At 47.4% G+C, this 12,996-nt stretch overlaps 1 protein-coding gene across 1 annotated transcript; it reads right to left on the bottom strand.

Moving 5' to 3' along the window:
* Positions 1–3,240: 3,240 nt before the first annotated feature.
* LOC140598025 (uncharacterized) lies at positions 3,241–12,996 on the bottom strand. The gene is made up of 2 exons (XM_072751230.1): positions 3,726–12,996; positions 3,241–3,449 (listed from the first exon to the last, which is right to left on the bottom strand). Exons 1-2 carry the CDS (start codon positions 10,414–10,416, stop codon positions 3,241–3,243), a joined length of 6,900 nt encoding a protein of 2,299 aa, XP_072607331.1. The 5' UTR covers positions 10,417–12,996.

Here is a 12,996-nt window from a genome sequence, read left to right as displayed (position 1 = left end):
GAAGTTATCATTTATGTAAAAACAAAAAACAAAAACAAGGTAAGAAAATTCCCACAACAAACCTATTTTGTTGTCTATAAATATGTATGTAGACAAATGCATGGAAAGAGATCTGGAAAGATATATACTAAATCCAGAGTAGTGGCTATCTCCGTGGTAGGGGATCAGAACACAAAGAAGATGTTCACTTTATCTATTCTTTCATTTTGATATATTGAGGATATCATCATGTATTCCTATATAATGGAAAATAAGTTTAGATTGACTCTAAATTTTAAAGAGAGCCTGTCAAATTCAATTTTCAAGATAAACATAGAATTGCCATCAAAAGAGGTTGATTTGGGATATGGAGGGGGAAATACCTTTCCTCCAAGATACTGACTTCAAAATTCTTGACTAAGAAGGATCTTAGGACGCAGTTTTTTGTATTCGTATTTGGAGAAAATATACTCACAATTTCTCAGTCCAACGGTATGGCTTCCATGTATTTTCCTCAATGTAAGAAATAGAGTTTCCTTGGAAATTTCTGTGAAGAAACACAGTTCAGATCCTTGACTAGTTAGGAAAGAATGAACAGAATAAGTAAAAGAATCATTGGCAACCTTGGGGGAATATTCAAATGCAGAAAATACCAGCTTCTTAATATCCATAGCTATCAGCATCCCAGTTTGCACAATTAATAAGGAAATGTGGGGCCATTGGTGTAAACAAGCCATCTCCTTAGAACCGGAACTTCCTATCTGTCTAATTTCTTGGATAGATAATGCCAGTTAATTACTTTATGAATATAGGTATTTTTCTCCAAATCACTTCTATGTGTCTAAAATGGTTCTTTCTGTAAATCAATGAGAAAATAATTCAACCGAAAAATGGCAAAAAAAGAAAGTATAAAACAAAGGTAAAGAAAACAAAGGTAAAGAAATCCTATGCCAGCAAACAGAGGTAAAGAAATCCTATGCCAGGAACACCAAAGCTTTGGCCCAGTGACTTCTTTTGAAATCTCTCCAGCTGTTAGGAGAAGTTAGAAATGAGAGGAACTAATATGGAGAGATTTCTTAGACATGTTACACAGGGAAAAGCAACAAATCACTGAGCAAGGAATAAAAAGTATTACCTGATTAGGGGAAAAATTGCAAAGGAAAGTGATGGGAAGGACAGACACCAAAATGGTAACAGGAGTTATCTTATGGGTGGTAGGGGGGGTCTGGTGGGATTTTCACATTTTATCCTATATGCTTGTGACATTAAAAAAAATGAGAATGTATCCATGAATTGCAAGTATTTCAAAGAAGCTATGAAATGCCTGAGTTCAGTTTTAATCACTAATTCCGTATATGACTGAATCTTACCTTTAACTTACCTTCTTCCCTCAGCAACAACTTACCTATTCATTTTTTAAGGTGTTATTTATTCATGAGAGACAGAGAGAGAGAGAGAGAGAGAGAGCGGCAGAGACACAGGCAGAGGGAGAAGCAGGCTCCAGGCAGGGAGCCCGACGCGGGACTCAATCCCTGGACTCCAGGATCACGCCCCGGGACGAAGGCAGGCACCAAACCGCTGAGCCACCCAGGAATCCCCCCCATTCCGTTTACATACACATTTTTTTCAGGGGAGCCAGAAATAAAGCAAAACAGATAGCCATCTGCCCATCTGCCTAGTGGCCATTTCCAGTCAACCAAAATGCCTTCTGGTTGCTTTATGTTCCCTGATAAAAGATGCCTAAACCTGAATTTATCTCCCTCCACCTGGCTGTCCTTCCCAACTGCTGTATTTCCACCTGCTCATCCGGGACAGAAATTTCTGAGGGTTATAGTTGATTTTTCTCTTGTCTGGATGCACCCTACCCACTACTCCCCTCAGCAGTTACGCAGTCTTGTTGCTTCTCCTCTGTGGTGCTCTCAGGATTTTCTTTCTACTCCTATCACAGCCATTCTGATCTGGCCCCTTGTCACTTTACTCCCAGCTTTTGCTAGACCATTCTTTCTGGTTTCCCTGGATCAAGCTTTCCTCTTTAGATCTCTGTACATAGGGAATAGAAAACAATCCTCTTGTTCTGGTGATACATATGTCTTTCTGGAAAACTTTCAATGACTCTCTATATCTCAGCATAACTTTCAGACCCTTCCATCTGATAGTCAAGGGTTTTCATAATCGTATCTTTCACTGTTTCCTAAGCTAATGCCTTTTTTTCAGATTTTATTTATTTATTCATGATCGACACACAGAGAGAAAGGCAGAGGGAGAAGCAGGCTCCATGCAGGGAGCCCGATGTGGGATTCAATCTCGGGTCTCCAGGATCACACCTTGGTCTGAACGCGGCGTTAAATCGCTGAGCCACTGGGGCTGCCCTCCTAAGCTAATTCTTAATTCCTGATCATTCTTTCAGCTGTGCCTTTGCTTAGACCATACTCCCTATTCTTGCTGTATTTAACAAATCATAGCCACTCTAAATCTCAGCTGAAGTTTTAGCTCATCCATGCAGCTTTCTCTGACCCCTACACCCATTGATTACAGATTCTGGTGACTTACAGCACCGATAGTCTGTACTTAATCATAGGTCACCTGTCTTTCTATGCCTATTTCCTTTCTTTCCACCTATTATTTCATATTCTAAAGACAATGCCATACTTGCATGGCTGCCACAGTACTGAGTCCTGGGCTGGGCACAAAATGGGGGCTGTAAATAGAAAACCAAGGGACAAAGATGAGTTCTAAACATAGCTGAGGAATCAAATAAGAGCTAACACTCACATATATGCGAGGCACTGAAAACGTGTATTATATGTATTAACTCACCAAATCTCACAATAATCCCACAAGGTAGTAACTTTTACCCCATTTTATAGATAAGGAAATTGAATCAAAAGCTAATAAGTGACAGAACTCAATTCAAACCCAGGCAGTCTAATTCCAGAATCTCTACTCTCAACCACTTTTTTGTATATCACCAAGGAGATGGAAAGAGGGACATGTTGCTATAAAGATGGGAGAGTAGAGGTTAAGGGATGAAATCATGGGGCTAAAAAAACTGGATAAAGAATAAGGACAATTACAAGTAAACGAGTGCAGACGTGGGAACCACAGCAAACAGGAAAATGAAGATAAGGACAGTTGACAAAGAAAAGGTAAAAAGAGAGAGTCAGTCAACATGGTTGGGGAGATGACGAAGGCCCAGGAAGACCTCAAAGAAAGGCTGCTGTGTCAAGCAGGAGGCAGGGAGCAAATGAGAAAAGGCAATTCTTACAAGATGGTGAAGGTGTTGTTCGTGTTGGGCTCTGGCACAGGCACTCTGCGGAGCCTCTGCTTTGGGCTGAAACCAGTACACGACAGCATCTCATCTTTGCAGGTACAGAGCTCACATATGTTGACGTTTGTGGTAACATTCTGTTCTGGCTGCTCAGTTTTTTCTGGGGAGTATTTTGCAAAATGCACCACTGAGTGCTGAGTAGCTGGGGGGAGAACGGACTCAGATGACTCTGGTTGGTGACTTACAGTAATTTCCAAGTTCATAGGTGGAACAGTGACTTCAGTCAGGTTTGGCTGTTGACTCTCAACACGCTCTCGATGTGCATGTGTCACCTCAGGGCCCGCTGGAGAAGGAGCTGTAGTCTTCGTCGTTGCAGAATGTTTAGCCTCTGTAATAGGTTCTGGAGTAATGGTAAGCCCCAAGCCCACATGATGAAATGTGATGCTGGGTGATTCTGGATGCTGGCCTTCACCCTTACTTGGAGTTGGAATCATCACTTCCTGATGAAATGGATATTGAACTACAACCTTCTTAGGTGGCTCTGGAGGCTGAGTTGGGGTCTCTTGCATGGCTGGAGAAGGTTCAACTTCCATATTGGATCCTGCAGTTACAGTAATTTCCAGGTCCATAGGTGGAACAGTGACTTCAGTCAGGTTTGGATGTTGATTCTGAATCTGCTCGAGATGCGCAAGCTTCATCTCAAGGTTCTTTGGAGGAGGAGTTGTAGTCTTGGTGGTTGTAGAACGTTCAACCTGGGTAGTAGGTTCTGGAGTTATGGTATGTCCCATGTCCATAGGATGAACTGTGACACTGGGTAAAGTTGGATACGGAGCCTGATCCTTACCTAGGGTTGGAACTGTCCACTTCTGAGGGAATGGATATTGAACTACAACCTCCTTAGGTGGCTCTGGAGGTTGAGTTGGGGTCTCTTGCATGGTTGGAGAAGGTGTGGTCTCTGTAGTAGGTTCTGGAGTTATGGTAAGCCCCAAGTCCAAAGGGTTAACTGTGACTTTATTTAAGGTTGAATGCTGAACCTGAACCTGCTCTGATGGTGGAAATGTCACCTCAAGGTCCTTTGGAGGAGCTGTAGTCTGATGCAGAGTTGTAGACTGTTCAACCTCTGTAGTGGGTTTTGGAGTTATGGTAAGCTCCAGGGTCAAAGGTTGTGTTGTCACATTTGGTGACCACAGGTGCTGAGCTTGATCCTGAGCTGACGTTGGAGCTGCTGCCTCTTGATATATGGAAGGTTGAGCTACAAGTTCCTTAGGCAGCTCTAGACGCATGGCTGGAGAAAGTTCAATCTCTGTAGTGGATTCTGGAGTTATGGTAAGTTCCAGGTCCAAAGGTTGACCTGTGACCTTAGTCAAGTTTGGACGGTGAGACTGAACCTGCTCGAGATGTGCAAATGTCACCTCCAGGTGTTTTGGAGGAGCTGTAGTCTTTTTCAGGGCTGTAGAATGTTCAACTTCTGTAGTGGGTTCTGGACTTACAGTAAGCTCCAGGTCCAAAGGTTGAACTGTTACATTGGGTGTTGATGGATACTGAGTTTGATTCCGACCTGGTGTTGGAATGGTCTCCTCCTGATATACTGGAGATTGAGCTACAGTAACCTCCTTAGGTGGCCCTGGAAGCTGGATTGGAGTCTCCTGCATAGGTTGAGGAAGTTCAATCTCCTTAGTGAATTGTTGAGTTATGGTAAGCCCCAGGTCCAAAGGCTGAACTGTGACTTCAGTCAAGATTGGATGCTGAGCTTGAACCTGCTCTTGATGTGCAAATGTCACTTCCAGGTCCTTTGGAGGAGCAGTTGTTTCTTTCACGGTTGTAGAATGTTCAACTTTCGTGGTGGGTTCTGGAGGTAATGTAAGCTCCAAGTCCAAAGGCTGAACCGTTACATTGGGTAGCAATAGATGCCGAGCTTGATCCTGACCTGGAGTTGGAACTGTCACCTCCTGATACATGGGAGGCTGAACTACAAACTCCTCAGGTGGCTCTAAAGGAGGACCTGGAGTCTCTTGCATGGTTGAAGTTTCGACCTCTGTAATGGGTTCTGGTGTTATGGTAAGCTCCAGATCTAAAGGTTGAACTGTGACTTCAGACAAATTTGGACTCTGAGCCTCAACATGTTCTGGATGTCGAAGTGTCACCTCTGGATCCTCTGGAGGGGCTAGAGTCTGCTGCAGGGTTGTAGAAGGCTCTGGAGGTGCAGTAAGCTCCAGGTCAACAGGTTTAGCAGTGACACTGGGCAAGCTTGAATGCTGAGCTTGATCTTGTCCTTGAGCTGGAACTGTCATCTCATTATGGACTGGAAGTTGTGGTTCAACCTCCTTAGATGGCTCTGGAGGCTGAGCTGGAGAAGGTTCTGATTCTTGATGGGGCTCTGGGGACTGAGTTGAAGCCTGCTGCAGAATTGGAAATGACTCTAGCTTCTCAGGGAGCTCTGAAGGCTGAGTCTGTGCCACCTGTTGGTCTGGAGAAAGTTCTACCTCCTTAAGGGGCTCTAGAGGTAGAGATGGAACTTTTTGCAGGACTGGAGAGGATTCCACCCTCTCAGGAAACTGCAGAAGCTGAGAAGGGGTCTCTTGAGAGACTGGAAGAGGTTCCACTTTGTCTGCAAGTTCTAAAGACTGGGCTGGGGATTCCTGTTGTGTGGGAGAAGGCTCTGCCTCCTGAGGGGGCTCAGGAGATATAGCTGGGACCTGCTGGGGAACAGGAGGCTGAGCTGGAACCTCTGGTTGGGTTGGAGGTTTGACGTCTTCAGTGGGCCCTGGAGACTCAGTTGAGACTGCATACTCATTTGCAGATGGTTCAATCTCCTTAGGGGGCTCTGATGGCTCAGCTGGGACCTCCTGTTGGGCTGAAGTAGGCTCCATCTCTTTAAGAGGGTCTGGAGTCTCTACTATGAGTTCTTGTTGGCCTGGAGGAAATTCATCTTCAGGGGTCTCTGGAGACTGGAAAAGAAGCTTGGACTGGGCTGGAGAAAATTCAACCTGCTCAGGGGGAACTGGAGCTTGAGCAGGGGCCCCCTGCTGCCCTGGAGAATGTTCAAACTTAGTGGGCACTGGAGTTATGAAAACCTCCAGATCTACAGGTTTTGCTGTGATATTGGGCAACATTGGATGCTGAGCTTCACCAGGACCTAGAGGTGAGAATGTCACCTCATGATGTACTGGAGGCTGAGCTACAATATCTGTAGAGGACTCTGGAGGTTGAGCCTGGTGCTCAGGCTGGACCTGAGAAGGTTTTACACCTACAACAGGCATCTGAGGCAGAGATGGGCTCCACTGCTGGCTTGGAGAAAGTTCAGTTTCCTCAGGAAGATCTCCAGTCTGTGTTGGGACTCCCTGCTGGACTGGAGAAGGTTCAACATTTTCAGCAGGGGCTGGATGTTGTTCTGGAAACTCCTGCTGGATTGCAGCAGGTTCCAACTGTTCTGGGGACATAGCAGACTGAGCTGAGGCCTCTTGTTGGGGTAGAGAAGTTTCAACTTCATTAGTGGACTCTGGAGTTATGATAAGTGCCAGATCCACAGGTTTAACAGGGACTTTGGGGAAGAGTAAAAGCTCAGCTTGACTCTGACCTAGAGGAGAAACTGTTACCACATGATGCTCTGGAGAGTGAGCTGGGACCTCCTGCTGGGTTGGAGAAGGTTCAACCTCACCAGAAGGTTCTGGATGCTGAGCTGTGGCTTCTTGCTGAGTGGCAGAAGAGTTAACTTCCTCATAGGTCTGTAGATGCTGACTTGGGGCTTCCTGATGGGTTTCAGAAGGTTTAACCTCCCCTAGGGGATTTGGAGGTTGAATTGTGGCCTCTGAGTGGGCCAGAACAGGTTCAATGCCCTCAAGGGACTCTGGATACTGAGCTGGGGTCTCTGTTTGGGTTGGAGAAGGCTCACCCGCCTCTGGGGTCTGAGAGTGCTGAGTTGGGGACTCCTCCTTGGTTAGAGGAGGTTTGATCCCCTCGGAGGCCTGTGGGTGCTGAGCTGGGGCTTCTTGTTGGATTGGAGAAGGTGCAACCTCCTCAGAGGTCTGTGGATGCTGACCCTGGCTTTCCTCCTGGGTTAAAGATTCACTCTTTGCATGAATCTGTGGAAATTGAGTGGGAACCTCTTCCTGAGCTGGAGATGGTTCTCCCTCCTCGGAGGCCTGTGGATACTGGGTTGGGGCCTCCTGCTGGGTTGAAGAAGGTTTAGGAGTCTGTGCATGATGACCCTGGCTCTCCTCCTGTATTGAGGAAGTCTGTGCATGATGACCCTGGCTCTCCTCCTGTATTGAGGAAGGTTCACCCTCCTCTGGGATTTGTGGAAGCTCAGCAGGGGCCTCCTGCTGGGGTGGAGAAGGTTCCTTCTCTTCCTGAGTCCCTGGAAGTTGAGCCAGGGCCTCCTCCTGGGTTGAAGGTGATTCACCCTCCTCAGGGGCCTGTGAATCCTGAGCCAAGGTGTCCTGTTGGGTTGTGGAAGGTTTAACCTCTCCAGGGGTCTGAACAGGGGTCTCCTGCTGTGTTGGAGGTTTCTCCTGCGTGGGAGATTCTGGGGACTCAGTTGGAGTCTCCTGTTGAAATGGCAAAAGTTCAATCTCCTCAGGGGACTGTGGAGGGAGAGTTGGGGCTTCATGCTGGGTTGCAAAAGGTTCCACATTAAGGGGCACAGAGGGCTGAGCGACAGACTCATGCTGAACTGGCAAAGGTCCCACCTCGGTAGTGGGTTCTGGTGTTACAGTAACCTGCACGCCTGCAGGTTTCACAGTGATATGGGGCAGGTTTAAATGTTGAACCTGATGGTGACCTGGAGGGGCAACTGTCACCTCATGATGCTCTAGAGGTTGAGCTGGGTGCTCCTGCTGGGTTGGAATAGGTTCCACCTCCCCCAAAGACAGCTCTGGTGGCTGAGCTGCTTGTTCTTGCAGGGTTGCAGAAGATTCTATCTCCCCTGGCGATTGACCTGGGGTCTCTTGCTGGTTTGAAGATTCTGCCTCATTAGGGAGCTCTGCAGGCTCAGCTGAGGCCTCCTCTTCGGGGGAAGGTTTTACCTCTTCAGGATTCTCGGGGGGCTGAACTGGGGTGTCCTGCTGAGTCACTGAAGGTTCAACTTCCCCAATAGGCTCAGATAGGTGGGCTGGTGGTTCCTGTAGGCTTAGAGTAGTCTGAGCTGGGGTGTCCTGCTGAATTAGGGAAGGTTCAATCCTCCCAGGAGGCTCCAAAGGCTGAGCTGGTTGCTCCTGCTCACTTGAAGGCTCAACCTCCTCTGGAGGCTTAGCTGAGGTCTCTTGCTGGGGTGGAGAAGGTTCTGCTTCCTCAGTTTGCTCAAGAGGCTGAAGTGGCCCCCTTTGCTGGACTGTAGCAGATTCAACATCCTTTGTAGGCTCCGGAGTTAGGGTAAATTCCACACCCACAGATTTATATGTAACACTGGGCAACTTTAAGTAAGTTGTATACTGAACTCTAAATGGAGCGATTAGCTCATCATTCTGAGGTAGATTTTGAAGTAGATACTCGATGGGAAACTCTGAAACTACAGTTGGGGCCTCCTCCTGGACAAGAGTAGGCCCAGCCTCCTCCTCCTCGGGGAGCTCTGCAGGCCCAGCTGGGGCCTCCTGTGTGACTAGAGTAGGCTCAGCTTCCTCGGGGAGCTCTACAAGCTGAGCTGGGGAATCCTGTGTGACTAGAGTAGGCCCAGTCCCCTCAGGGAGCTCTACAGGCCCAGCTGGGGCCTCCTGTGTGACTAGAGTAGGCCCAGCCTCCTCGGGGACCTCTGTAGGCCCATATGGGGCCTCCTGTGTGACTAGAGTAGGCCCAGCCCCCTCGGGGAGCTCTGCAGGCTGAGCTGAGGCCTCCTGTGCAACTGGAGTAGGCTCAGCCTCCTTGGGGAGCTCTACAAGCTGAGCTGGGGTCTCCTGTGGGACTGGAGTAGGCCCAGCCTCCTCGGGTTGATCTGGGGCCTCCTGTGGGCCTGGAGAAAGCTCAGCCTTCTTGGGGTGCTGTGGAGGCTGAGTCACAGTTACAGTAATTGCCAAATATACAGGTTTAACAGTGACATTGTGTAATTTTGGCTGCTGAGCTTCATTCTGACTCAGAGATGGCACATTTACCTCCTGAGGTGGTACCTCCTCCTCTGGTGGCTGAGCTGGGGCCTCCTGAGGGGTCGAAGGTTCTACTTCCTCAGGTGCCTCTGTAGGTTGAGCTGAGGCTTCCTGTTGGACTTCAGGGGTACTTGAAGGTTCAGCTGGGGCCTCCTGTGGGCCTACAGAATGTCCAGCTTCCTTAAGGATCTCTGGAGGCTGAGATAGAGCGTCCTGAAGAAGTGGAGGTGTTTCTGTCTCTTCGGGGGACTCTGGATGCTTGGCCTGGGCCTCCACCCCAGGTAGAAAAGGTTCAGGTTCCTCTAAAGTGGACTGCAGAGGTCCTGCAGGGGTCTCCTGCAGGAGTGAAGAAATTTCAAGCTCCTCAGGGAGCTTTGGGGGTTGATCTGGTCCCCCTGGAAAATCCATTGGTCGGTTTTCCTCAGGATATATGATATCCGTACCAGAATCTGAATAATCGTCCTGCAGTTGTTCTAGGAGCTCTTTATTTGCAAATTGGATTGGAGTTCCAATAAGAACTTTGGCAAGCCTTCGATGCTGAACTAGATCTTTGTCCAGGTTTGGGGATGAAACAAAAAACTTTCTTTGGTTTAAACTCTGAGTGTCCAGAGGTGGAGTAAGTACTTCCAATGACTGGTGATCCTCTGGCTCATCTCCAGTTTTCATCTTACTTTTGAGTAGAGGAGGCAGAACTATGGCCTGATTCTCATCACCTAAGGTTGGAACCACTTGTAAAAGCCTCTCGGGCAGGGTTGGCTTGTCATTCAGATACTGATCTGTGTCTGGGGGCAGCTCACCATTTGAATCCGTGTCCAGGAATGGAACCAAAGTCTCAGTCAACTGCTTAGGCGGGGCCGATATCTGGGCTGGAGCAGAGGACCTCAAGTTATTAAAGCCCCCCGGCTCTGCGGGGGGGGTAAGTTCCTGGAGTGATTCATGCGGGAGGTCAGAGGAGTGGGAAGACCAGGGTTCCGGGGATCTCCGATGGATGGAGGTCCGACGGGCCCACTCCGGAATGGGAGCTGCCTGGCCCAACAACCACAATGGTTGCCAGGTAAAGAGAAGTAATAACACGCAGAAGCAAAGCCGGGACATGATACTAGGAGACTCTGGGGAGCAGAGACCCAAGGCAGTGGGGCGCTCGGTCTCGCCAGAGAAACCGAAATGTTCAGGGAGCCCGGCGATGCCCCCATTGTTAGCAACTGCGCGCCCCTCCCCCGCCTACGTCCCACCCTTTATTTATGACACCTTTAGTAGCTTGGCACAGCTGGGGTGCGGCTGGCCCTGAGGCCCCTCCTTCAAGCCTTTTCCCCAGAATCCCCAGGCCAAGCCTCCCTTCCCCTGCAAAGGCCACCACTACCTCCCGCTGAGCTAAGGGGAAGCATTTGGGCTGCTGGAGTCTGCATGGACCCAGACTCCAGCGCTCTGAGGTGTAAGGGTCGGGGTGTGGAGCAGTTTCCCAAGGAAGCAGAAGACCTGGCGTCCCGGGAGATACAAAATGCTAGTCCAATTCTGGCGGATCGAACTTGTCCTCTTCAGAGCTTAAATCCCAGACACATTCCTCCTCCCCCTGGCTATACTGTTTCTAAGAAAAGAGGCTGACGTGAAGAATAAGCGCGGGGACAGTGGGGAGGGGCGCGCACTTTACAGTTACTCTGAAATGCTGCCATTTCCCCTAAGTTCTCAATAGGCACGTCTGATTTTTAATTCACTACTGTGTTAGGAGGAGGCCACCTACCACTGAATCAGTGATGGCTCCAAATTCCTGTGGGAGGGGCTTGGGGGCATGGGGTAGGGGAGAGGTGAGCAATTCATTCTGGGAATGAGAGTCTGAAACCAAGGGACTAGCCCTCAGCTTCCCAGTCCCACCTACACTCAACACACCTGTCAATCTAGAACAAGTACCACCATTTCTCAGAGGTCTGCCCCGTGTGCACGCCTGGAGAAGGCACTTAAAATGTTGAGGTCAGCGTGTTAAACTTTCTGGAAACACTGTAACTAGCACCCCCTTTACTTCCTTCACTGTCCTTTCTATAATCTGTTTCATTTTGGTCCGTGTTTATGGTCTGGCACAAGCTCTGGAGGACGTAGGTTTTTGTTTTGTTTTGTTTTTAAGGATTTATCTATTCAGAGAGACAGAGGCAGAGATACAGGCTGAGGGAGAAGCAGGCTCCATGCAGGGAGCACTACCCAGGACTCCATCCAGGGTCTCCAGGATCACACCCTGGGCTGCAGGCTGCACTAACCCGCTGGGCCACCAGGGCTGTAGGAGAGAACGGATTTTATCCTATTCCCAGTGTCTAGCACATAGTAATGGTTTTAAATGGAACTAATTCCAAAACTGCTCTTATTTAGGAATGGATCTGTTGTTAGAGTCAGGTTTCTGAAATCTATAGCATCAGTACTGAATCTCTTTCTCTCACAGTTCACAGGAAGCTAGACTTCTTAAAGTGTAAACTTGGATAAGTCTGAAATTTCCTTGACTGGCTTGATTTACATTGAATTAGAAGAATTTTGCACAGACAAAACTTCAAATACTTTTTCAGAAAGTAACCATCTTTTCTTTCTCTACTCTCTTCCCTTCAAAACAAATGTTGCAACTTCGGAGTTAGTTAAATAATCAGAATATAGCCCCAAATTAAGGTCTTAATGACATGAAACACATTCTTTGCTCCTTTTATTTTTTTTTAACATTCAATATATAGAACATTGGCATTTTATTTTAGAAATTACTTTGTCAACTTAATTCCTAATTCAGCATTAGGGTTGCAGAAAAGTTCTTCAACAAAATATTTCATACAAGATGTGTATGTGATACTGATATCTGGGTAATATACCTTATTTGAAAGACAATTAAAAATATATTTTATTTATTCATGAGAGCACACAGGGAGAAGCAGAGACATAGGCAGAGGGAAAAGCAGGCTCCCTGAGGGGAGCTTGATGTGGGACTCCATCTCAGGATCCTGGGATCAGGCCCCAAACCCAAGGCAGATGCTCAACCACTGAGTCACTCAGGTGTCCCAATGCACATAAAGGTTTGCAAATGCTGTACCATTATCTCACTTAAGGCCATAGTTACTTTGTTCCCAAGTCCCTGAGATTCTGTTTGAGGGGAGCTCTAAAAGGCTGTGTCCTCTTCTATGTCCACAACTCTAGGAGCACTCTGATGCAATTGGCTCTCCAAATTTCAAATAAGGGGTCAGAGCCAAGGGCCAAGGCTTCAAGAAAAGCCCCAGAAATTCCCTGCACTCAAAGCAGTTTCAGAGTTTCACATTTCCCAAAAGATGACAGAGCTAACCATAGTCTTCCAAATCCTGTCAGTTGCTTTAAATTATGGTTATAGTGGCTGTGGAACCCTTGAGCTTGAATAACCGGGTGCTTGAATTAAATCATGTAGCTCCTCTTGGTTTCTGGCATCTGTAATCTCTTCACAGGGTCTGTATTCCACAGCTATTTTACCACTTTCTGTAATAAAGTTAAAGAGGATCAATTCAGAGTTTTTGTTGTTCGAAAATGTGCTGTACTGGGTGTTATGCTATATGTTGGCAAATTGAACTCCAATAAAAAAATAAAAATAAAATTTGCTGTATACAATAATAGAACCCATCATTAGACATTCTTTTGAAATTTAAAAGCAGAAAATAAAAGCATTTTCCTAGAAGTTTTCTCATC

The sequence above is a fragment of the Vulpes vulpes genome, chromosome 2 (assembly GCF_048418805.1).
Source record: "Vulpes vulpes isolate BD-2025 chromosome 2, VulVul3, whole genome shotgun sequence".
Classification (NCBI taxonomy): domain Eukaryota; kingdom Metazoa; phylum Chordata; class Mammalia; order Carnivora; family Canidae; genus Vulpes; species Vulpes vulpes.
This window is presented reverse-complemented; position numbering and strand designations above follow the sequence as displayed.

Excerpts from the sequence above, each read along its gene's own strand:
- LOC140598025 (XM_072751230.1), bottom strand. The coding sequence starts at position 10,416 with ATGTCCCGGCTTTGCTTCTGCGTGTTATTACTTCTCTTTACCTGGCAA. Across the intron at positions 3,450-3,725 it reads AGTGATGATTCCAACTCCAA|CTACTCAGCACTCAGTGGTG; the intron begins GTAAGGGTGAAG and ends TTCTCCCCCCAG.